Source organism: Heptranchias perlo, chromosome 40, assembly GCF_035084215.1.
Source record: "Heptranchias perlo isolate sHepPer1 chromosome 40, sHepPer1.hap1, whole genome shotgun sequence".
In the NCBI taxonomy this organism is placed as follows: domain Eukaryota; kingdom Metazoa; phylum Chordata; class Chondrichthyes; order Hexanchiformes; family Hexanchidae; genus Heptranchias; species Heptranchias perlo.
The window spans coordinates 3900546-3926999 of record NC_090364.1 but is presented as its reverse complement, the minus strand read 5'-3'; the positions used below and the strand labels follow the sequence as shown (position 1 = coordinate 3926999).

At 42.8% G+C, this 26454-nt stretch overlaps 1 protein-coding gene across 6 annotated transcripts in view; it reads right to left on the bottom strand.

The window, feature by feature from the left end:
* LOC137305332 (voltage-gated potassium channel KCNC1-like) overlaps nucleotides 1–23898 on the bottom strand; it is a 59492-nt gene extending 35594 nt beyond the window's left edge. For all 6 annotated transcript variants that reach the window (XM_067974174.1, XM_067974171.1, XM_067974173.1 and 3 more), the window contains exon 1: nucleotides 23299–23898. In XM_067974174.1, coding sequence (XP_067830275.1) covers nucleotides 23299–23898 — 600 coding nt within the window. The remainder of the gene's footprint in view (nucleotides 1–23298) is intronic.
* Nucleotides 23899–26454: the final 2556 nt, after the last annotated feature.

Below are 26454 nucleotides of genomic sequence, written 5' to 3'. Positions count from 1 at the left end.
TTCACATCCACTCTATAGAATCCCAACGGACCAAACCCTTTCCCATTCACTCCCATTGTGTAGAATCCCAATTAGTTAAATTGTCTCCTATTCACTCCCACTGTTTTGAATTCTTTTTCACCAACTTAAGCAAAGTAATTGGAGCCAATCCAAATAAATTTAACAAAATATATGTAAACATAAATCCAGGTTACAACACCATCACCTACAGAGTGCCAGTCAATCTCTTACTGACTGGACTCAGCCCAACAGACACGGATATAACAGACACAAAATGGCTCCGTCTGCAGTATTACCTTCTCTTTGTCCAATTTATTTTAAAAGCCTCAGAGAGATTCAAATTCTAGTCCCACAAATTGGACCAAAATGTGGATTGCTCCAAATCCGTGAATTCTGATCAGCTTAGGAGCAAATTGGATTCTTCCCCATTAGATACACTCTGTTTCCTGCCAATCCTGCACCAGAGACTACAGCTTTACAATCAAATCACTTTTGTCTAAAATCTGTGTTTTTTGTTCTGGGTTTTCCGTGGCTTGTGTTTAGTCAGTGGGGCAGAACTTTGCAAATTGTCTGTAATTATCTGCCATTCAAAGCCAAGGGGGAAAATTTCTCTTTGAGGCGATTTATCAGGATTCTGCTGCAACTAATGAACATAAATATTCAACTTCTCCTATTATCACATGGTCCTAAATAGTACAAAATGAGGTATCTGTACACCAACTGGTTACTCACTTTACTCCAAGGTCTGCTAGACATCCTTTCTTATCTCTACTTCCCTCTTCACCAATTTCCTCCCCTCCCCCAACCCCCATCCGCCATTTTCTCCTACATGTTTCCTTGAGGCTAATACAGTTGGGCACCAAATTATCTTATAGGCATAAGAAAGTGACAATGTGGAAAAAGACTATTCTTCCCACCAAGAAAGAAAGAACTTTCATTTATAATGTGTCTTGCATGACCTCAGGACGTCCCAAAGCACTTTACAGCCAATGAAGTACTTTTTTTTGAAGTGTGGTCACTGTTATAATGTAGGAAACGCGGCAGCCAATTTGCGCACAGCAAGATCCCACAAACAGCAGTGTGATAATGACCGGATCATCTGTTGTTTCTAGTTATGTTGGTTGAGGGGTAAATATTGGCCAGGACACTGGGGAGAACGCCCCTTCTCTTCTCCGAAAAAGGGATCTTTTACGTCCACCTGAGAGGGGCAGACAAGGTCTCAGTTTAACGTCTCATCCGAAAGACGGCACCTCCGACAGTGCAGCGCTCCCTCAGTACTGGCACCGGGAGTGTCAGCCTAGATTATATGCTCAAGTCTCCCACTGCAGAATATATGCAAGCTACTCTATTATGGGCTCTGCTCCACCTGATGCTTCTGAGAGACGGCTCCGTGTAAGTAATCTCCGATCCCCAAAGGTAATCAAGCAAAGCTCCATCCCCACACCTTCACGATTCAACCATGGCCTACTTTTTTTTTAAAAGTTCATTCTCAGGATGTGGGCAACGTCAGCAAGGACGCATTTGTTGCCCATTCCTATTTGCCCAGAAAGGGTGGGCCTTCTCCTCAAACTGTTGCAGTCCTTGCAGCGATGGGGCGCCCACAATGCTACAAAGCACGGGAGTTCCAGGATTTTGACCCAGCGACGTTGAAGGAACGGCCGATACATGACCAAGTCAGGATGGTGGGTGACTTGGAGTTGATGGTTGTTCCCAATGACATTGTCGCTCCTGTCCTTAGTGGCAGGGGCTCCAAGGGGAGCAAGATGCTGCTGAAAACTGCCCTCGATGACAATGGAACCCCATGCAGATGTTGACACTCTCCTAGAAGCCCCTTACAAACACTGGCCCGCTCCTTGGTAGGGGGGTGGGGGGGTGCTCACTGTCCTAACGACTGAAAGACAGTGTCAGCCACGCGAAGGACAAGCAATTAAAATAATCAGTCATCTCGTTGAGGTATGTGGGGTCTTGCTGTGCGCAAAATGTCTTCCGCGTTCGCCTGCATTGCGACAGGGGCTGCACCTCAAAGTAATTTATTTTCTGTGAAGCGTTTTGAGACGTTTTTGAAAGATGTGACCTTTCAGGGTGGAATATCAATGCAAGTTCTTTCTATCATTGCAACAAATATATAAACCGGACTGACCTGAAGAGCACTTGAGGTCTGTAGGCCCCAGTTTGAAATCCCACCCCATGCACAACATTCCTATCCTCGCTCCAGGGCTTAGAGGGTTAAATTATGAGGACAGGTTGCATAAAGTAGGCTTGTATTCCCTTGGATTTAGAAGGGTGAGGGGTGATCTGAAATGATAAAATGATTCGATAGGGTAGAGAGAAACTATTTCCTCTGGTGGGGGGGATCCAGCACAATGGGAGCACAATCTAAAAATTAGAACCAGGCCATTTAGGACTGAAATCAAGAAGCATTTTTTCACACAAAGGGGAGTGGAAATCTGGAAGTCTCTCCCCCAAAAAGCTGTGGATGCTGGGGGGTCAATTGAAATTTTCAAGACTGAGATCGATAGATTTTTGACGGGTAAGGGTATCGAGGGATAGGAGCAAAGGCGTGTAAATGGAGTAGAGGTACAGCCATGAATGGCGGAGCAGGCCCGAGGGGCTGAATGGCCTCCTCCTGTTCCTATGTTCACAAGATAAAGCAGCCCGCTTGATTGGCACCCCATCCACCACACTAAACATTCACTCCCTTCACCACCGGCGCACTGTGGCTGCAGTGTGTACCATCTACAGGATGCACTGCAGCAACTCGCCAAGGCTTCTTCGACAGCACCTCCCAAACCCGCGACCTCTACCACCTAGAAGGACAAGAGCAGCAGGCACATGGGAACAACACCACCTGCACATTCCCCTCCAAGTCACACACCATCCCGACTTGGAAATATATCGCCATTCCTTCATTGTCGCTGGGTCAAAATCCTGGAACTCCCTTCCTAACAGCACTGTGGGAGAACCGTCACCACACGGACTGCAGCGGTTCAAGAAGGCGGCTCACCACCACCTTCTCGAGGGCAATTAGGGATGGGCAATAAATGCTGGCCTCGCCAGCGACGCCCACATCCCGTGAACGAATAAAAAAACATTTTTTTAGAAGTGCAGGAACTCTTATGGCCCAAGGAGTTTTACACTGTCCTTGAAGCTTAATAAAATGTTGTACAGTGTATCAAAACACACAAGGAACTGTACGGCTACATGCTAAACAGCACAGATATTCTATATTCCCAGAATAACGTTATTATGACTGTCTAAAACAGCCAGGAATCAATAGCTGCTGTCAGTGACCTCTGATGCTGTGGTTTGAACTTTCGGGCGGTCAGATAACGTGAAGTAAGAGGAATTCTCATTAAACCATCCGGTGTCGTGGGCTTCACCTCTGGAAACACAGGCATGAATCCAAGGCGAAAGGGGGAAGATGAGGTGATGCTGCATGTTGGACTCGGAGCTGAGTCGTCAGAAGAAGGCTTGAGCCACAAAACGTTCGACTGCTCTGAAAGCAACATCAGAAAAAGCAAAGTTGGCACATAAGTGAGGTGAGTGCACACCATAGGAACTTTAGGAACAGGAGGAGGCCATTCAGCCCCTCAGGCTTGCTTCGCCATTCAATCAGATCATGGCTGATCTGCACCTCAACACCACTTTTCCGCCTTTGCTCAATTTTCCTTGATACCTTTACCCCAAAAAAAAATCTATTGATCTCGGTCATGAACGCTCCAATTGACCCCCAGCATCCGCAGCCTTTTTGGGGAGGAGAATTCCAGATTTCCACTATCCTTTGGGTGAAAAAGTGCTTCCTGATTTCACTCCTGAACGGCCTGGCTCTCATTTTAAAATTATGTCCCCCTTGTTCCTGATTTTCTCATCAGAGGGAAATAGTTTATCACTATCTACATTTTAAACGCCTCAATCAGATCAACCCTCAATCTCCTTATACTCAAGGGAATACAAACCAAGTTCATGCAACCCGTCCTCATAATTTAACCCTCTAAGCCCCGCTATCGTTCTGATGAACCAGAGATACCAGGGAATCAGACAGGTATCTGACACAAGCTCGCCGAACATTCAGATGTAAAATTGGGATCTGATTGCCCGAGGACATAATATAAGTGTCCACCACCAGACAGAATCATCACTGGCACTAGGATGCCACTCAGACCTTCTTGAGACACAAGAGGACACCAGAGCTCCAGATGCATCCACATTTAGTCACCTCCCATAAAAATAATGATCTCAAATCTCTCTCTGTGTGGGTCTATATGCTGTTAACATGATGCAGGCTTAGAAGGTCTCCAGTTCATCTCCAAGTCTCTGCTCAGTTGACTGACTGATCTCAGCCAAGGGCACGACAATGGACTATCGAAGGGAAAATCACCCAGGGTTCCTGTTCCTAATCACCAACTAGTGACCCCTGTGATTGTGCGTAGACTAACGTGAGGATAGGATGAGGTCCCATCTGCAATGGCCCCCACACAGTCTGCCAACACTCACTTTTGAAGGCTGCCACGTAAGTGAGATACTCGGGCAAGGTACTTTTTTGGGATGGTTGGTGCCCATGGAACTTTAACCCTGCATGAGCCAACAGGAAAATGGGAACAAGGCAGTAGCGTGGAGAAAGCATCACCTGCCGACAGGTATGCATGGTACGTTTGTACGTCAAACACAATTCCACAGGGCCAGGAACCAGCAAAGTCATTCCCTTGAACAGAAATGTCCCCATCCAAAGCAACATGGTTTGAAAAATGCCAATGTCTCCCTGACTGACTGACCGACTGAGTTTTGTATGTTCCAGTCACATCATTGCTGAGACGTTGGAGCAACGGGGACTAAATCTGTTATCCTGCACTGCCAGCGGAGACCCGTGAGCACGGGATGTGTGGGTCAGAGAATCGGGACCTGCGATGTTTCAGCCCTAACTCTGACGTGGATTGGTCCACAATGCCCTTCCAGCCTTAAAATATGTGTTAGAATCCAAATCAGTCGGAAGGTATAAAGGTCTTCTCTCTCTCTGTTGTCAGGCCTGGCTCAGTGGGTAACACTCTCACCTCTGAGTCAGAAGGTCGTGAGGCCAAGTCCCATTCCAGAGATTTGAGCAGAAAATCTAGGCTGACACTCCCGGTGCAGTGTTGAGGGAGCGCTGCACTGTCGGAGGTGCCATTTTTTGGATGAGACGTTAAACTGAGGCCCTGTCTGCCCTCTTGGGTGGACGTAAAAGATCCCAAGGCGCTATTTCGAAGAATATCAGGGGAGGTCTCCCCGTTGTCCTGGCCAATATTTATCTCTCAACCAACATCATTAAAAACGATTATCTGGTCATTATCACATTGCTGTTTGTGGGATCTTGCTGTGCACAATCGGCTGCCCCGTTTCCTACACTGCAACAGTGCCCACACTTCAAAAAGTACTTCATTTGCTGAAAAGTCCTTTAGGACATCCTGAGGTTGTGAAAGGCGCTACAGAAATGCAAGTCGTTCTTTTTTCTGGTCTGTGTGCTTTGGTGCAACAGTCTTTATCAGAGAGGCCCCTGTAGGAGCCTGAAATGTTACACATTAATCAGTACCTCGGTAAAACAGACGGTGTGCAATCTCCCACCCGACAGCCCATTCAGCTTTCCGATCACTGACCAGTCTACTCTCCAAGAAAACCATGGCAAGAAATGTTCTTTATGCAAAATACTGACTCAAGTATCCCCAGTGTGTTGCTGTCTCCAGGTGGGATTTGGCAAAGAGCTCCTGATGTTAATGAGTTGAACGTTCACAGAACAGAGCCCAGAGAATATGAAATGCTTGCGTCAGCAGTTCTATATACTGCAGCAATATTCCGAGTGCTTATAACTGCTCCAAACCTCTATGCAGTCCTCAACACATAAAGCAGAATGACGAACCAACAACTCACTGTAAAGATAACCTGATCATTGATCTGGGGGCTGCTATTCCCAATAATATACACATAGCTGCTAGTCCCTATAACATATACACAGGCTGCTATTCACTATAATATATACACAGGCTGCTTGTCTCTATAATATATACTGGGGCTGCTATTCTCGATTGTATATACTGGGGCTGCTATTCTCTATAATATATACACGGGCTGCTAGTCTCTATCGTATATACACGGGCTGCTATTCTCTATAATATATACACGGACTGCTATTCTCTATAATACATACTGGGGCTGCTATTCTCTATAATAAATACACGGACTGCTATTCTCAATATTATATACACAGGCCGCTATTCTCTATAATAAATACACGGACTGCTATTCTCAATAATATATACACAGGCCGCTATTCTCTATAATAAATACACGGACTGCTATTCTCAATAATATATACACAGCCTGCTAGTCTCTATAATATATACTGGGGCTGCTATTTGATATAATATATACACGGGCTGCTATTCATAGCATCATAGTATCACAGTAGGTACAGCACAGGAGGAGGCCATTCGGCCCATCGTGCTGGTAGTGGCTCTTTGAAAGTGCTATCCAATTAGTCCCATTCCCTGTTCTTTCCCCATAGCCCTGTAAATTTTCATCTTCAAGTATTTATCTAATTGCCTTTTGATAGTTACTATTGAATCTGCTTTCATCATCCTTTCAGGCTGTGCAATCCAGACCATAACAACTCACAGCGTAAAAAAATGTTTCCTCATGTCACCTCTGGCTCTTTTGCCGATCACCTTAAATCTGTGTCCTCTGGTTACATAAGAACATAAAAACATAAGAAATAGGAGCAGGAGTAGGCCAATCGGCCCCTCGAGCCTGCTCCGCCATTCAATAAGATCATGGCTGATCTGATCCTAACCTCAAATCTAAATTCATGTCCAATTTCCTGCCCGCTCCCCGTAACCCCTAATTCCCTTTACTTCTAGGAAACTGTCTATTTCTGTTTTAAATTTATTTAATGATGTAGCTTCCACAGCTTCCTGGGGCAGCAAATTCCACAGACCTACTACCCTCTGAGTGAAGAAGTTTCTCCTCATCTCAGTTTTGAAAGAGCAGCCCCTTATTCTAAGATTATGCCCCCTAGTTCTAGTTTCACCCATCCTTGGGAACATCCTTACCGCATCCGCCCGATCAAGCCCCTTCACAATCTTATATGTTTCAATAAGATCGCCTCTCATTCTTCTGAACTCCAATGAGTAGAGTCCCAATCTACTCAACCTCTCCTCATATGTCCGCCCCCTCATCCCCGGGATTAACCGAGTGAACCTTCTTTGTACTGCCTCGAGAGCAAGTATGTCTTTTCTTAAGTATGGACACCAAAACTGTATGCAGTATTCCAGGTGCGGTCTCACCAATACCTTATATAACTGCAGCAATACCTCCCTGTTTTTATATTCTATCCCCCTAGCAATAAAAGCCAACATTCCGTTGGCCTTCTTGATCACCTGCTGCACCTGCATACTAACTTTTTGATTTTCTTGCACTAGGACCCCCAGATCCCTTTGTACTGCAGTACTTTCCAGTTTCTCGCCATTAAGATAATAACTTGCTCTCTGATTTTTCCTGCCAAAGTGCATAACCTCACATTTTCCAATATTGTATTGCATCTGCCAAATCTCCGCCCACTCACCCAGCCTGTCTATATCCCCCTGTAGGTTTTTTATGTCCTCCTCACTCTCCACTTTCCCTCCCATCTTTGTGTCATCTGCAAACTTTGATATGTTACACTCGGTCCCCAACTCCAAATCGTTAATATAGATTGTAAAGAGTTGGGGACCCAGCACCGACCCCTGCGGAACACCACTGGCTACTGGTTGCCAGTCCGAGAATGAACCATTTATCCCAACTCTCTGCTTCCTGTTAGATAACCAATCCTCCACCCATGCCAGAATATTACCCCCAATCCAGTGATTCTTTATCTTGAGCAATAATCTTTTATGTGGCACCTTGTCAAATGCCTTCTGGAAGTCTAAATACACTACGTCCACTGGTTCCCCTTCATCCACCCTGTACGTTATGTCCTCAAAGAACTCAAGCAAATTTGTCAGACATGACTTCCCCTTCGTAAAGCCATGCTGACTTTGTCCTATTAAATTATGTTTATCCAAATGTTCTGCTACTGTCTCCTTAATAATAGACTCCAAAATTTTACCCACCACAGATGTTAGGCTAACTGGTCTATAATTTCCACCCTTCTGCCTACTACCCTTTTTAAATAAGGGTGTTACATTAGCAGTTTTCCAATTTGCCGGGACCTTTGCCGAGTCCAGAGAATTTTGGAAAATTATTACCAAAGCATCCACAATCCCTACTGCCACTTCCCTCAAGACCCTAGGATGTAAGCCATCAGGTCCAGGGGATTTATCTGCCTTAAGTCCCATTAATTTACTGAGTACCAATTCCTTAGTGATTTTAATCGTATTTAGCTCCTCCCCCCCCTAGAGCCCCCTGTTTGTCCAGTGTTGGGATATTCTTAGTGTCCTCTACCGTAAAGACTGAAACAAAATATTTGTTCAGCATTTTTGCCATCTCCATGTTTCCCACCATTAATTTCCCGGTCTCATCCTCTAAGGGACCTACATTTGCCTTAGCCACCCTTTTTCTTTTTATATAACTATAGAAACTCTTGCTATCTGTTTTTATATTTTTTGCTAGTTTATTTTCATAATCTATCTTCCCTTTCGAAATCAATCCTTTAATTACTTTTTGCTGTCTTTTGAAGACTTCCCAACCTTCTATCCTCCCACTAAGTTTGGCTACCTTATATGTCCTTGTTTTTAGTTGGACACTATCCTTAATTTCTTTACTTAGCCACGGATGGCTGTCATTTCTTTTACACCCTTTTTTCCTCAATGGAATATATATTTTTTGAAAGTTGTAAAATAACTCCTTGAATGAACACCACTGCTCATGTACCGTCTTACCCTTTAATCTATTTTCCCAGTCCACTTTAATCAATTCCGCTCTCATACCATCATAGTCTCCTTTATTCAAGCTCAGTACGCTTGTTTGAGAACCAACCTTCTCACCCTCTAATTGGATATGGAATGTAACCATGTTATGGTCACTCATTCCAAGGGGATCCTTAACTAGGACATTATTAATTAATCCTGGCTCATTACACAGGACCAGGTCCAAGGTTGCTTGCCCCCTTGTATGAGGGGCACAGATAGGATGGATACTAAGGAGCTTTTTCCCTTCGTTGAGGGTTCTATAACAAGGGGACATAGATTCAAGGTAAAAGGCGGGAGGTTTAGAGGGGATATGAGAAAGAACTTTTTCACCCAGAGGGTGGTTGGAGTCTGGAACTCACTGCCTGAAAGGGTTGTGGAGGCAGGAACCCTCACAACATTCAAGAAGCATTTGGATGAGCACTTGAAATGCCATAGCATACAAGGCTACGGACCAAATGCTGGAATATGGGATTAGAGTAGACAGGGCTTGATGGCCGGCGCGGACACGATGGGCCGAAGGGCCTCTATCCGTGCTGTATAACTCTATGACTCTATGAGGGCAGAGATGCAGTAAAATGGAAGGATTTAGGGACATTGTTCCAGAATTTGGAGCTCAGAGTCCACAGCACAATGCTGTGCAGTCGAAGGTGGAGTACAGGGACAGAGGGATGCAAAGGAGGCCGGAGTTGGGAGAACAGAGGGTGCATGCAAGAACACAGGGCTGAAGGAGGTTGCAGAGTTAGGGAGGGGTGAGGTCATGGATGGACTTGTAGATGAGTAAATCGATAGAATAAGGGGCAGGGAAACATCGGAGGTTAAAAGGGAATTGGATATTTACTTGAAAAGGAAAAATTTGCAGGGCTATGGGGAGGAGCAAGAGAATGGAACTAATTAGGTGGTTCCTTCAAAGAGCTGGCACAGGCACAATGGGTCGAATGGCTTCCTTCTGTGCTGTATGATTCTATGAACAAGGATAGGGGAATAGGGGAGCAGGACTTGGTGCAGGATGAGATGTAGGCACTAGACATTTGGACGAATTGTAATTTGTGAAGGACAGAACTTGAGATGCAAGCAAGGAGAGCGTTGGAATAATCAAGCCTGGAGTGACAAAAGATGCTGATAATCATTTCATTGGCAGTGGGAGTATTGGCAGGAATAGACAATGTCTCGGAGGTGGAAATGGGTGGTCTTGACGGTGGCTGAGATGCGACATTTAAAGCTCAGCTCAGCTTCAAACAGGACAGTGAGCTTGAGTCCCATCAGGCTCAGCCTGAAGAAGCTGCAGGGAGAGGGATGAAGTCAGGGGCTGAGGTGCGGAGATTTTGGTGGGAGTTGAACAGGGTGGCTCTAATTTTGCTGATGTTAAATTATAGGAAGTTCTTGCAGAACTGTGTACAGTTCTGGTCACCCTATTATAGAAAGGATATTATTAAACTAGAAAGAGTGCAGAAAAGATTTACTAGGATGCTACCGGGACTTGATGGTTTGACTTATAGGGAGAGGTTGGATAGACTGAGACTTTTTTCCCTGGAGAGTAGGAGGTTTAGGGGTGATCTTATAGAAGTCTATAAAATAATGAGGGGCATAGATAAGGTAGATAGTCAAAATCTTTTCCCAAAGGTAGGGGAGTCTATAACGAGGGGGCATAAATTTAAGGTGAGAGGGGAGAGATACAAAAGGGTCCAGAGGGGCAATTTTTTCACTCAAAGGGTGGTGAGTGTCTGGAACGAGCTGCCAGAGGCAGTAGTAGAGGCGGGTACAATTTTGTCTTTTAAAAAGCATTTGGACAGTTGCATGGGTAAGATGGGTATAGAGGGATATGGGCCAAGTGCAGGCAATTGGGACTAGCTTAGTGGTATAAACTGGGCGACATGGACATGTTGGGCCGAAGGGCCTGTTTCCATGTTGTAAACTTCTATGATCAGTTACCAACCCTCCTGCCACTGGAAACTGTTTCTCCCTATTTACTCTATCAAAACCATTCATGTTTTTGAACACCTCTATCAAATCTTCCCTTAACCTTCTCTGCTCTAAGGAGAACAACCCCAGCTTCTCCAGTCTCTCCACATAACTAAGTCCCTCATCCCTGGTACCATTCTAATAAATCTCTTCTTCAGCCTCAGGCCTTGACATCCTTCCGAAAGTGCGGTGCCCAGAATTGAACACAATACTCCAACTGAGGCCTAACCAGTGTTTTATAAAGGTTTAGCATAACTTCCTTGCTTTCGTACTCTATGCTAAAGTCATAGTAAAAGAGGAGGTAGTTGACATACTGGATGGGGATAAAGAGGAGGTACTAGAAAGGCTGGCTGTACTTAAAGTAGGTAAGTCACCAGGTCCGATGGGATGCATCCTAGGTTGCTGAGGGAAGTAAGGGTGGAAATTGCGGAGGCGCTGGCCATAATCTTCCAATCATCCTTAGATACAGGGGTGGAGCCAGAGGACTGGAAAATTGCAAATGTTACACCCTTGTTCAAAAAAAGGTGTAAAGCCAGTCAGTTTAACCTCGGTGGTGGGGAAGCTTTTAGAAACGATAATCCGGGACAAAATTAACAAAGTTACTTGGACAAGTGTGGATTAATAAAGAAAAGCCAGCACGGATTTGTTAAAGGCAAATCGTGTTTAACTAACTTGATAGAGTTTTTTGATGCGGTAACAAAAAGAGTAACAAAAGTTACCCTTTTTGTAACAAAACACCTCGAAAATTTTCAGTTAATCAGAGAGAGCCAGCATGGATTTGTGAAAGGTAGGTCGTGCCTGACAAACCTGATTGAATTCTTTGAAGAGGTAACTAAAGTAGTGGGCAGGGGAATGTCAATGGATGTTATTTATATGGACTTCCAGAAGGCATTTGATGAAGTCCCACATAAGAGATTGTTAGCTAAGATAGAAGCCCATGGAATCGAGGGAAAAGTACGGATTTGGTTAGGAAGTTGGCTGAGCGAAAAATCAGAGAGTAAGGATAATGGGTAGGTACTCACATTGGCAGGATGTGACTAGTGGAGTCCCGCAGGGATCTGTCTTGGGGCCTCAATTATTCACAATATTTATTAACAACTTAGATGAAGGCATAGAAAGTCTCATATCTAAGTTTGCCGATGACACAAAGATTGCTGGCATTGTAAGCAGTGTAGATGAAAACATAAAATTACAAAGCGATATTGATAGATTAGGTGAATGGGCAAAACTGTGGCAAATGGAATTCAATGTAGGCAAATGTGAGGTCATCCACTTTGGATCAAAAAAGGATAGAACAGGGTACTTTCTAAATGGTAAAAAGTTAAAAACAGTGGATGTCCAAAGGGACTTAGCGGTTCAGGTACATAGATCACTGAAGTGTCATGAACAGGTGCAGAAAATAATCAATAAGGCTAATGGAATGCTGGCCTTTATATCTGGAGGACTAGAGTACAAGGGGGCAGAAGTTATGCTGCAGCCACACAAAACCCTGGTTAGACCGCACCTGGAGCACTGTGAGCAGTTCTGAGCACCGTACCTTCGGAAGGACATATTGGCCTTGGAGGGAGTGCAGCGTAGGTTTACTAGAATGATACCTGGACTTTAAGGTTTAAGTTATGAGTAGAGATTACACAAATTGGGGTTGTATTCTCGAGAGTTTAGAAGGTTAAGGGGTGATCTGATCGAAGTTTATAAGATATTAAGGGGAACAGATAGGGTGGATAGAGAGAAACTATTTCCGCTGGTTGGGGATTCTAGGAGTAGGGGGTACAGTCTAAAAATTAGAGCCAGACCTTTCAGGAGTGAGATTAGAAAACATTTCTACACACAAAGGGTGGTAGAAGTTTGGAACTCTCTTCCGCAAACGGCAATTGATGCTAGCTCAATTGCTAATTTTAAATCTGAAATAGATAGCTTTTTGCCAACCAAAGGTATTAAGGGATATGGGCCAAAGGCAGGTATATGGAGTTAGATCACAGATCAGCCATGATCTTATCAAATGGTGGAACGAGCTCAAGGGGCTGAATGGCCTACTCCAGATCCTATGTTCCTATGTTCCTAAAGGGTTGATGAGGCCAATGCGGTGGATGTGGTGTATATGGACTTCCAAAAGGCATTTGATAAAGTGCCACATAAGAGGCTTGTCAGCAAAGTTGAAGCCCATGGAATAAAAGGGGCAGTGGCAGCATGGATAGTAAATTGATACTAAATGGATACTAAAAGACAGGAAACAGAGTAGTGTGAATGGTTGTTTTTTTGGACTGGAGGGAGGTGTACAGTGGTGTTCCCCAGGGACCATTGCTTTTCTTGATATATATTAATGACTTGGACTTGGGTGTTTCGGGCACAATTTCAAAAAATTTGCAAATGACACAAAACTTGGTAGTGTAGTGAACAATGAAGAGAATAGTGATAGACTTCAAGAGGACATAAACAGGCTGGTGGAATGGGCGGGCACACAGCAGTTGAAATTTAATAGAGAGAAGTGTGAAGTGATACATTTTGGTAGGAAGAACGAGGAGAAACAATATAAACTAAAAGATACAATTCTAAAGTGGGGGAAGGAACAGAGAGATTTGGGGGTATATGTGCACAGGTCGTTGAAGATAGTGGGGCAGGTTGAGAAAGCGGTTAAAAAAGCCTATAGGATCCTGGGCTTTATAAATAGAGGCATAGAGTACAAAAGCAAGGAGGTTATGATGAACTTTTTATAAAACACTGGTTTGGCCACAACTGGAGTGTTGTGTCCAATTCTCAGCACCACACTTTATGAAGGATGAGAAGGCCTTAGGGAGGTTGCAGAGGAGATTTACTAGAATGATTCCAGGGAATGAGGGATTTCAGTTACGTGGATAGACTGGAGAAACTGGGGTTGCTTTCCTTAAAGCAAAGAAGGTTGAGAGGAGATTTGATAGAGGTGCACAAAATCATGAAGGGTCTAGACAGAGTAGCTAGAGAGAAACTCTTCCCATTGGCGGAAGGGTCGAAAACCAGAGGGCACAGATTTAAAGTGATTGGCAAAAGAACCAAAGGCGACATGAGGAAAAACTTTTTTATGCAGCGAGTTGTTATGATCTGGAATGCACTGCCTGAAAGGGTGGTGGAGGCAGATTCAATCATGGCTTTCAAAAGGGAACTGGATAAGTACTTGAAGGGAAAAAATTTGCAGGGCTACGGGGAAAGGGCGGGGGAGTGGGACTAGCTGGATTGCTCTTGCAGAGAGCCGGCACAGGCTTGATGGACCGAATGGCCTCCTTCTGTGCTGTAACCATTCTATGATTCTATGCCTTTATTAATAAAGCCCAAGATCCCATATGCTTTTTTAACAGCCTTCTCAACTTGTCTTGCCACCTTCAAAGATTTATGTATGTGCACCCCCAGGTCTCTCTGTTCCTGCACCCGCTTTAAAATTTTCCATTTAGTTTATATTGCCTCTCCTCATTCTTCCTACCAAAATGCATCACTTCACACTTCTCTGTGTTAAATTTCATCTGGCATTTGCCTGCCCATTTCACCAGTCTGTCTCTGTACTCCTGAAGTCTGTTACTATCCTCCACAATGTTTACTACTTTTCTGAGTTTTGTGTCATCTGCAAACTTTGAAATTATACCCTCTGTACCCAAGTCCAGGTCATTAATATATATCAAAAAGAGCAGTGGTCCTAATACTGACCCCTGGGGAACACCACTGTATACTTCCCTCCAGCCTGAAAAACATCCGTTCACCACTACTCTCTGCTTTCTGCCCCCCAGCCACTGCGACTGTCCTGTTAATTCCATGGACTTTAATTTTGCTCACAAGTCTATTATGTGGTACTTTATCCAATGCCTTTTGAAAGTCCATACACCGATCAACAGCACTACTCTCATCAACCCTCTCCGTTACTTCATCATATTCTCCATAATACATACATAGGCTGCTAGTCTCTATAATATATACACGGGCTGCTATTCTCTATAATACATATGCAGGCTGCTATCCTCTGTAATACATACACAGGCTGCTATTCTCTATAATATATACACGGGCTGCTATTCTCTATAATATATACACGGGCTGCTATTCTCTATAATATATACACGGGCTGCTAGTCGCTGTAATATATACACAGGCTGCTATTCTCTGTAATACATACACAGGCTGCTTTTCTCTGTAATATATACACGGGCAGCTAGTCTCTAATATATACACAGGCTGCTATTCTCTGTAATATATACACGGGCTGCTAGTCTCTGTAATATATACACGGGCTGCTAGTCTCTGTAATATATACACAGGCTGCTATTCTTTGTAATATATACACGGGCTGCTATTCTCTGTAATATATGCACAGGCTGCTTTTCTCTGTAATATATACACAGGCTGCTATTCTCTGTAATATATACACAGGCTGCTATTCTCTGTAATATATACACAGGCTGCTATTCTTTGTAATATATACATGGGCTGCTATTCTCTGTAATATATGCACAGGCTGCTTTTCTCTGTAATATATACACAGGCTGCTATTCTCTGTAATATATACACGGGCTGCTATTCTCTGTAATATATACACGGCTGCTATTCTCTGTAATATATACACAGGCTGCTATTCTCTGTAATATATACACGGGCTGCTATTCTCTGTAATATATACTGAGGTTGCTATTCCCTATACTATACAAAAGGGCTGCTGTGTCCTTTAATATATACGAGGACTGCTATTTGCTACAATTGGAAGGACTGCATTTTCCTACAGAATATTTCCTACAGTATACACATGGGTTGCTATGTCCTATATTATACACAGGGGCTGCTATACCCTATAATATACACAGAGGATGCTTCTTTCTATAATATATACAGGGGCAACTTTGTCCTTTAATATACACAGTTTTGCTATTTCCTATACTTATACACAGGGACAGGGATTGCTATGTTATATAATATACACAGTGGCTGCTGTTCCCTATGATATACACAGGGGCTACATTGTCCTATAATATACACAGAGGCTGCTTGTCTCTATACTATACACACAGACTGCTCTTCTCTAAAATATACACAGAGGTTGCTTTTTCCTATAATATACACAGGGATGGTTATCTCCTATAAGATACAGAGAGGCTGCTATATCATGTAATATACACAGGGGGCTGCTAATCTCTCTAATATACAGAGGTGCTGCATTTTCCTAAATTATATTTCCGACAGTATACACAGAGGCTTCTATTTCTAATATAGACAGGTGTTTCTATGTCCTATGTTATACACAGGGACTGCTATTCCTTATAATATACACAAAGGATGCTATTCCTTATAATATACACTGGGACTGCTTCTTTCTAAAATATTACAGGGGCAACTCTGTCCTTTAATATACACAGGGACTGTTATTTCCTACAGGGATTGCTATGTGATACAATATACACAGAGCCTGCGATTCCCTATAATATACATAAGGGCTGCTATTCTCTATAATATACACAGAGCCTGCGATTCCCTATAATATACTACATAGGGGCAGGTATTCTCTATAATATGCACAGGTACTGCTATTTCCTACAATATACATGGGAGCTACTGTATCCTTTAATATACACAGGGGCTGTGATTCCTTATAATATACACAGGAGCTACTATGACCTATAATATACATAAGTACAACTATTTCCTAAAATATACATATGGGCTGTTCTTTCCTATAAAATACACAGGGGCTGTTTTAGTAGCGTAGTATGTTACAGTACAGGATCAGGCCATTCAGCCCATCGTGCCTGTGCCGGCTCTTTGAAAGAGCTATCCAATTAATCTCATTCCCCTGCTCTTTCCCCATAGCCCTATAATTTTTTTCCCTTCGATTAGTTATCCAATTCTCTTCTGAAAGTTACTTCTGAATCTGCTTCCACCGCCTTTTCAGGAAATTCATTCCACATCATAACAACTCTCTGCGTTAAAAAATGTTTCCTCATGTCACTTCTTGTTCTTTTGCGAATCACCTTAAATCTGTGCTCTGGTTACCGAACACATCCGCCACAGGAAACCGTTTCTCCTTATTTACTCCATCAAAACCGTTCATGATTTTGAACACCTCTATCAAATCTCCTCTTAACCTTCTCTGCTTTAAGGCGAACAATCCCAGCTTCTCCAGTCTCTCCACATAACTGAAGTCCCTCATCAATGGTACCATTCTAGTAAATCTCTTCTGCACCCTCTCCAAGACCTTGACATCCTTCCTAAAGTGCGGTGCCCAGAATTGAACACAATACTCCAGCTCGGGCCTAACCAGTGTTTTATAAAGGTTTTGTACTCTATGCCTCTATTAATAAAACCCAGGATGCCATATGTTTTTTTAACAGCCTTCTCAACTTGTCCTGGCACCTTCAAAGATTTGTGTACATACACCCCCAGGTCTCTCTGTTCCTTAAAATTGTACCATTTAGTTTATATTGCCTCTCCTCATTCTTCCTCCCAAAATGTATCACTTCACACTTCTCTGCATTAAATTTCATCTGCCAAGTGTCTGCCCATTTCACCAGTCTGTCTATGTCCTCAGTCTGTTATTATCCTCCACGTTGTATACAACATACCCGACTTTCATGTCATCTGCAAACTTTGAAATTATACCCTGTATACCCAAGTCCAGGTCATTAATATATATCAAAAAGAGCAATGGTCCTAATATCGACCCCTATAATATACACAGAGGCTGCTATGTCCTATAATGTACACAGTGGCTGTGATTCCTTACAATATACACAAGGAATTATATTTCCTATAATATACACAGGGGCTGCTATTCCTTATAAAATACACATGGACTGCTATTTCCTATACTATACACAAGAGCTGCTTTTCTATAATATACACAGGTGCTACTATGTCCTATAATGTACACAGAGACTGCTATTCCTTATAATGGGGGCTGTTATTTTCTATACAGACACAGGGTCTGCTATTCCCTATAATATGGACAGGGGCAGCTAATCTCTATTATACACAGACTGCTATTCTCTATAACATACACAGGGACTGCTAGTCCCTATAATATACAGATGGGCTGCTTTCCTCTATAATATACACGGGGGCTGCTAGTCCATATAATATACACAGGTGCTACTATGTCCTGTAATGTACATAGGGACAGCTATTCCTTATAATATGCACAGGGGCTGCTATTTTCCATACTTATACACAGGGGCTGCTATTCCTTATAATATACACAGGCATTGTTATGTCCTCTAATATACAAAGGGGCAGCTATGCCCTATAATAAAGACAGGGGCTGTTATGTTTTATAATATACACAGAGGTTTATATTTCCTATAACATACACAGGGATTATTATGTCCTATAACATACACAGGGATTATTATGTCCTATAATATACACAGGGGCTGCTATTCCTTATAATATACACAGGGGCTGCTATTTTCCATACTTATACACAGGGCTGCTATGTCCTATAATATACACAGGGCTGCTATTCCCCATAGTATTCATGGGGCAACTAATCTCTCTAATATACAGAGGGACTGCACTTTCCTACATTATATTTCCCACAGTATACACAGAGGCTTCTATTTCTATAGTGCACAGGTGTTTCTGTGTCCTATGTTGTACACAGGGACTGCTAATCCCTACAACATGCACAGGGGCTGTTTTTCTCTATAATATACACAGCTACTGCTATTTCCTTTAATATATACAGGAGCTACTATATCCTTTAATATAGAGGGGCTGTGATTCTTTGTAATATACACAGAGGCTACTATGTCCCATAATGTACAAAAGTACAGCTATTTCCTAAAATATACATGGGGGCTGTTCTTTCCTTTAAAATACACAGCGGCTGTTATAGTATCATAGTATGTTACAGCACAGGAGAAGGCCACTCGGTCCATCGTGCCTGTGCTGGCTCTTTGAAAGAACTATTCAATTAGTCCCATTTCCCCTGCTCTTTCCCCATAGTCCTGTAAATCTTTACCCTTCAAGTATTTATCCAATTCCCTTCTGAAAGTTATTATTGAATCTGCTTCCACCGCCCTTTCAGGCAGCGCATTCCAGATCATAACTCTCTGCGTAAAAAACTGTTTCCTCATGTCGCCTCTGGTTCTTTTGCCGATCACCTTAAATCTGTGTCCTCTGGTTACTGATCCTTCTGCCACAGGAAACAGTTTCTCCTTATTTACTCTATCAAAACCGTTCATGATTTTGAACACCTCTATCAAATCTCCTCTTAACCTTCTCTGCTCTAAGGAGAACAATCCCAGCTTCTCCAGTCTCTCCACATAACTGAAGTCCCTCATCCCTGGTACCATTCTAGTGAATCTCTTCTGCAGCCTCTCTAAGGCCTTCACATCCTTCCTAAAGTGTGGTGCCCAGAATTGAACACAATTCTCTAGCTGAGTCCTAACCAGTGTTTTATAAAGGTTTAGCATAACTTCCTTGCTTTTGTACTCTATGCCTCTATTAATAAAGCCCAGGATCCCATATGCTTGTTAACAGCCTTCTCATATTGTCCTGGCACCTTCAAAGATTTGTGTACATACACCCCCAGGTCTCTCTGTTCCTGCACCCCTTTAAAAATTGTACCATTTAGTTTATATTGCCTCTCCTCATACTTCCTACCAAAATGTATCACTTCACACTTCTCTGTGTGAAATTTCACCTGCCATGTGTCTGCCCATTTCACCAGTCTGTCTCTGTCCTCCTGAAGTCTGTTACTATCCTCCACAATGTTTACTACATTCCCGAGTTTCGTGTCGTCGGCAAACTTTGAAATTATACTCTGTATACCCAAGTCCAGGTCATTAATATATATCAAATAGAGCAATGGTCCTAATATCGACCCCTATAATATACACAGAGGCTGCTATGTCATATAGTATACACAGTGGCTGTGATTCCTTACAATATACACACAAAATGATATTTCCTATAATATATACAGGGGCTGCTTTTCTCTGTAAGATACACAGGAGCTACTATTCCTTATAAATTACACTTGCACTGCTATTCCTTCTAATATGAACAGGGGCTGCTATTTCCTGTAATATACACAGGGGCTTCTATTCTCTATAATATACATACTTGTGCCCGAGACAGTCAGGCTTGATCCTGTCACTGGCTGATCACTGTCGCTAACGCAGAACATAAGGAGCAATGATTGCAAGAGCAGTGATGACCTGAGGACACAGTTTGATCTCTAGGCTGAGATGACAGTGTTGCTACAGCACAGGTCACAACCCAAATAGCATTTTGTTCCTTGAATAACTTCCACCCACACATTATCATCCTGAATAATTTATTTTTCAATCAAGCTTTCGAGGGTGTAAGAGTGGAGGATGGTGTGGATTCACGTGGCCTGTACAGTTGTAATATTACAAGTTGTCGTTTTGCAGGGGAGGGAGAGAGAATTTCTCAGCAGAGGGTGAACAAACATTCTGCTTTACCAGGGACTGTTCTTGTACCCAACACTCTGAGCTGGGGAAATGAGATAGATGTGAGATATAAGGGTGCAAGAAAGAAAGCAATTGCATTTATACAGCGCCTTTCATGACCTCAGGACGTCCCAAAGCGTTTTACAGCCAATGAAGTGCTTTTTTTGAAGTTAAGTCGCTGTTGCAATATGGGAAACACGGAGGTCAATTTGCACACAGCAAGATCCCACAAACAGCAACGTGATAATAGCAGGTTAATCTGCTTTTTTAGTGATGTTGGTTGAGGGAGAAATATTGGCCCAGGACACTGAGGCGAGCTCCCCTGTTTAACACACTATCATTTTTGGAGTTGGCTACAATAAAATATGTGACTTTTTTTTAAAACAAGTGAGTGAAGCTCACTTGAAATGAGCCCTGGGGTTCTGTGTTCACACTATTACCAGGTCTGAACTGTAACAAAACCTTTCTGATGTTAAATAGCCCTGCACTTCCAAACAACTCAACTGCAATAACCCAGCACACATAATCCAAGGCTAATTGTTCCTCTTCCCACTAAGATGTCATCCGTGTCTCAGTGGGTAGCACTCTCACCTCTAAGTCAGAAGGCTGTGGGTTCATAGTCCCATTCCAGAGATTTGAGCTGATAATCCAGGCCGACACTCCCAGTGCAGTACTAAGGGAGTGCTGCACTGTTGGAGGTGCCGTCTTTCAGATGAGATCTTAAACCAAGGCCTTATCTGCCCTCTCAGGTGAATATCAAAGATCCCATCACCACTATTTTGAAGAAGAGCAGGGGGAGTTCTAGCCAACATTTGTCCCTCAACCAACATCACTAAAAAAACAGACGATCTGGTCATTTATCACATTGCTGTTTGTGGGATCTTGCTGTGCGCAAATAGGCTGTCACGTTTCCTACATTACAACAGTGACTACACTTCACAAGTACTTGATTGGTTGCAAGGTGCTTTGGGACGTCCTGAGGTTGTGAAAGGCGCTATATAAATGCTTTTTTTTTCTTTTTACACTTCTTCCTTTAACCGATATGGCCTCAATGTTAATACGTTCATTCCTCCTTCTCGTACTTGTCTCTTAATTATCAGCCGCTATGTTGTACAGTAACAAGATCCTCATTCTCCATCAGATCACTTTTTGTTTAGACTGTTACCATTTATTTTTTCAAAATCAGCTTCTTGAAACAGAACTGCCAATATCAGGGGCTGTCAGGGGCAAGAGTTATGATAAAAAAAACAGTGGATACAGATGACAAACCTGCACCAAGTTGGGCTTTTGATTTGGAGGTAGGGGCTGGAAATGTATGGAAATATGCTAAGATTTTAAGGAATGAGTTTCAGTCTAAATGAGGGAGACCTAACGAGAGATGCTACCTTCGTAAATACATCCTGCAAACTCCACACCAAAAAAATGATCCCCTGTTTACTGAGCTGTTAATAGACTGTTCATAAACAGTCAGACACACATTCCTTAAGAGTCCAGACCCATAAACACGTTGAACCAAACCGGCTTGGTCTGAAAGATATCTTTGGTGCTTCATTTTTTAAACATGTATAATTACATAGAATTCACTGCACAGACACAGGCCATTCGGCCCAACTGGTCCATGCTGGTGTTTATGCTCCACACGAGCCTCCTCCCACCCCCTCTTCATCTCACCTTGGCACCACATCTTTCTATTCCTTTCTCCCTCGTGTTTATCTAGCTTCCCCTTAAATGCATCTATGTTAGTCACCTCAGCTATTCCTTGTGATAGTGAGTTCCACATTCTCACCACTCTCTGGGTAAAGAAGTTTCTCCTGAATTCCCTATTGGCTTTATTGGTGACTATCTTATATTTATGGCCCCTAGTTTTGGTCTCTCTGTTTACCCTATCAAACCCTTTCATAATCCTAAAGCCCTCGATCAGGTCACCCCTCAGCCTTCTCTTTTCTAGAGAAAAGAGCCCCAGCCTGTACAATCTTTCCTGACAGGTAATTTAATTAAAAACTGCTTTTACCCTTTGTGTTAAATCTGTATCTGTTACTCAATGGAGGCAACTCGCCGGTGGAAGTGTCAACAGAACAATAGTAATGAAATGCCAAATGGATTTAAAGTTTATTAAATGAGATCCCTCGTTTCTTGCTGCAGTGGGGATGGTTGCATGTTTCGCCTCTCTCTGCAATACTGTTTGTAGAGTGAAGAAACCTGCTACCTCTCACTCACCACAGCTACAAAACTGCTGGCGTTGTGATTATTAATCGGCAGAATTGCTACCACTGCTAAATTCTTGCCGCAACCTCGGATTCTGCAACAGCGCAGTCCTGCCCCCTGCCGGCCCGCGGTGGGATTTAAATGCGTCTTTTGTCCCTTCACAATCTTTTTACCTCTGCAATTGCAGATCCTTCTATTTTTTTCTTTTCTTTTTTTTTTGACATCCATTTTACTTTTTCCCCTTCAGATTACTTTTCCTCCCTCCCCCTTTTTTTCTCCTTCTCTGTTATTGTTCGTCTCTTCCTTTCGCCACTTCTTTTTGCCCAGCTGACTTTTCATTCATTCTTTTCCCTGCATTCATTATTTTTTCTCTCTAATTTCACTTCCTCTCCTTTCCCACTTTTTTTTTTAAACTTTTCGTTCATCCCTTTTACTCCATTCCAGTCTCTGTTGTATATTTTAATTCTTCTCACTTTTCCAATTGAAATCTCAAAATCCCAGCCCAATCTTGATAAATTTCCTAATTAATTATCTCTCTCGTCCTTTCCTCTGAAACAGTAAAGTCATGTCTTCTATCTCTCTGTAGTTGTCACTTATCCATCATTTTCTAGTTCACTTATCCATCATTTTCTAGTTCACTTATCCATCATTTTCTATATCAGTTTTCTCTGACTATTCCTAATTTCCAATTTAGTCTTCCCTCCTCTCCAACAAAAACACCCTACAAGCAAACAGGAACACAATTCCGCCTCTCAGGAACACAACAAATTGAATCCATTCATTAAAAGCACACACGTTACCCGGGCTGCTTTGGATGAATAAGGGTCCTCGAACAGCGCCCAAACCTTGGGCTGAAGTTTCTTCCACCAGCTCAGTTTCCTGCCCGAATCCTCCTGAAGACATAGTCTCTTGAGATCACCATCTTCCTCATCGTCCGGCTCGGGGGTCTCGAAACTGTCCAGAGCCTCCTCGGCGTCCCTGTGCTGCCTGTAGTTCATCCAGCAACATGCCTCCACGTCAGTCTCATCGATGCCCCAGAAGGCAAGTTCTTCCTCGAAGAGAGGTCCACACACATCCGACGGGCAATGAAGCTTACCCGTCCTGTAATAGTTCAACACATAGGCAAAGACCGAGGGATGGCGATCAAAGAAGAACTCATCTGTCTTAGGATCATAATCAAAATTGCTGGAAGCATCTGGTTCTGTCAGCCAGGACAACCTAGTCCCGGGCAGAGTCTTGAGGGTGGTCCTATAGGTTTCATGCCTGATGCCACCAACATTGATGACTATCTTGTCGCTTTCCTCGTTTTTGCCCATATCTCCTTTCAAACATGACTTGGAAGGAGGTTTGTTTCCGGACTTTCTTCCACGGAAAGAGGACACGCAAACTGAACTGATCATATGGGATGGATTTGCCTGGGTGACGCTTTTTCCTTTCGTTCAAAAGCACGTGGTCGCTCTTCGAATCAGGATCCAGAGGCAGAATGGGTCAGGTGCCTCTCGTCATCACTTTCCCCCCCCCCCACCCACCCCCCACCACCCACCCCCACTCTAATCTCTTTCTCACTCTGTTCTACAACGCTCAAATGAGAGAGTTGGGGGAAGCTGGTAGATACGTGGAGGATGGTGAAGATTCGGCTGCACCCAGAGATTGAAGTCACTAGTGAGGGAGGGAGGGAGGGAGGGGGGATAAAAGAGAGGCTGAGATAAAGAAATCAGCCCAACAACCGTCCAAGAAGGAGCCTGGATGCCAAATGCTTTTCAACAGCAACAACAAAAAAAAGGAAAGTTCCCTTTGGACTTTGGTGTCTCCTCTTCGAAACCTGCAAAAAAAAAAGGAGGAAGAAAGGTGATTTTGATTTCAAGTGAAGTTGTGTTTGTGTGCAATTACATAGTATTACAAGAGGCAGTGGTTAATGGTCTGTATTTCCATTAGAAAGGCCTTTTTTTTGAAGATAAGGACACAATCTATCATTAAATTCGTGCAATGTGATAGACGAGAGATTGTGAGGGATGCAAAGGAGGTCTCCACTCTTGGAGCAATGTCTTTATTTAAGCATGTGATTGAGATGTTGTCAGTATTAGGAGCTGGGGGGGGGGTCTCTCCTCTCTCACTGGAGAAATCAGCTTTTTTTTATGTTGCATGTTTGTGTATTTATAAAATACCGAGGAAAAGACAAACTGAATGGGACACGTTGTGTGGGTTTGCAGTAGTGCTCGCGTCAGCACTGAAATTCTGCAAAGCTAGCAAAATAAAACAGGCATTGCAGCAAAAAAAAAACTGGATGTTTTAATCTTGTATTAATTTCCAAGGGTTGAGACTTATTACTGAGATTTATTGAAGCATTTCGTAGAGTTGCACAGTAAATTTCGCTCAGTTTAAAATACACGGGAACTTGTTTATAAATATCCATTCCCGGGACAGTAACAATTTTTTTTTTAAAAATCATTGTTACATAATCTTTTTTTTTTTGCAAACCATATAATCAGAAACTATTCCTTTACAGAGCCGGAATGTTATGGCAAGGAGCAGTTTCTGTGTAAATGAGATTTGGTCCATAGAGTTTTGTGTGTGGAAACGGCTCTGTGTTTTGCAAGGTCTGTCTGATATATATTTTGGCAATTTTAAATACGAGCGGAAAATGTTCGTGCATCTGTTAGAAGCGGGGACACTTCATATTTAGGAGGGGTGGAACCGCAAATCCCTATCTAAGGCGGTTGAACTTAACTGCGGATCTGCTCCCTTAAGTATGCGATGCCCCATTTGGACAGGGAGCAGAGTTACTGGGCATTGCAGAGCCCCCTGCTCCTAAATCAGAAAATAAAAGTCAGGGACTAATTTCTATAAGCCCCCCAACCCCCTCTCAAATTAAATGGCGATTGGAAATGATTTTGCAAGTATCAGCAGTTATATCGCAGTCAGTGCCCTGCTGGTTTATAGTGGAATGTACTGAATGGTGGAGTGAGAGTCTGTGTGAGTGTGAGTCTCCTTGAGCGTATGTGAGCTTGTGTCTGTGTGAGCGTGTATTTGTGTATGAGTGTGTTGTATCTTCCCGAATGTGAGTGTTAATGTGTATGTGCGTCTGTGTGCGTGTGTAAAAATGTAAGTGTACGCGAATGTGAGTCTGGAAAAGAGTTTGTATGTGTGATTGCTTGTGAGTTCGTCAGTGTGTGTGCACGTGAAAGTGTGACAGTGAGTGAATGAGTGTGTAAGTGACTGTATGTGTTTGTGAGTGCGTGGATTAGTTTGTGCATGATTAAGTGTGCGGGTTTAAGAGTGTGAGCGTGTATACCTATATGTGTTTGTGTGTGTGATGTGAGTATGTCTATCCGTGTATTTGTGTCTATATGTATATCTTAGTGTGTGTGCCTGTGAATATATGTGTGTGCATATGTGCCTGTGTATCTGACAGTGAGTGTCTATTTGCGAGTGTTTATGTCTGTATATATCTGTGTTTGTGTATGCTTGTATGTGTGCAGTTGTTTCTGCATGTGTATCTATTTATATCTGTGTGTATGTGTGAATGTCTCTGAATATGTGTGCAATTGTGAATAAATGTCAGTGTATATCTGTGTATCTGTGTATGCATAAGTATGTATGCATGTGTTTATCTTTGTATGTTGATGTACATGTATATATATCAGAGTATGTCTGTGTACTTGTGTGTATCTGTGTGTATATATTGTAAGTCTGTGTACCTGAGTATCTATCTGTACATATCAATGTATGCCTGTGGACTTGTTTGTGTGTATCTGTGGGTACATATCAGTGAATATTTGTGTACCTGTATATTTGTATATTCCAGTGTATGTCTGTGTACCTGTGTGTGTGTGTGTATATATCCCAGTGTATATCTGTGTACCTGTGTGTGTGTATATCTCAGTGTATGTCTGTGTACCTGTATGTGTGTGTGTATATATCTCAGCATATGTTTGTGTATACATTCTTCCTGGTTA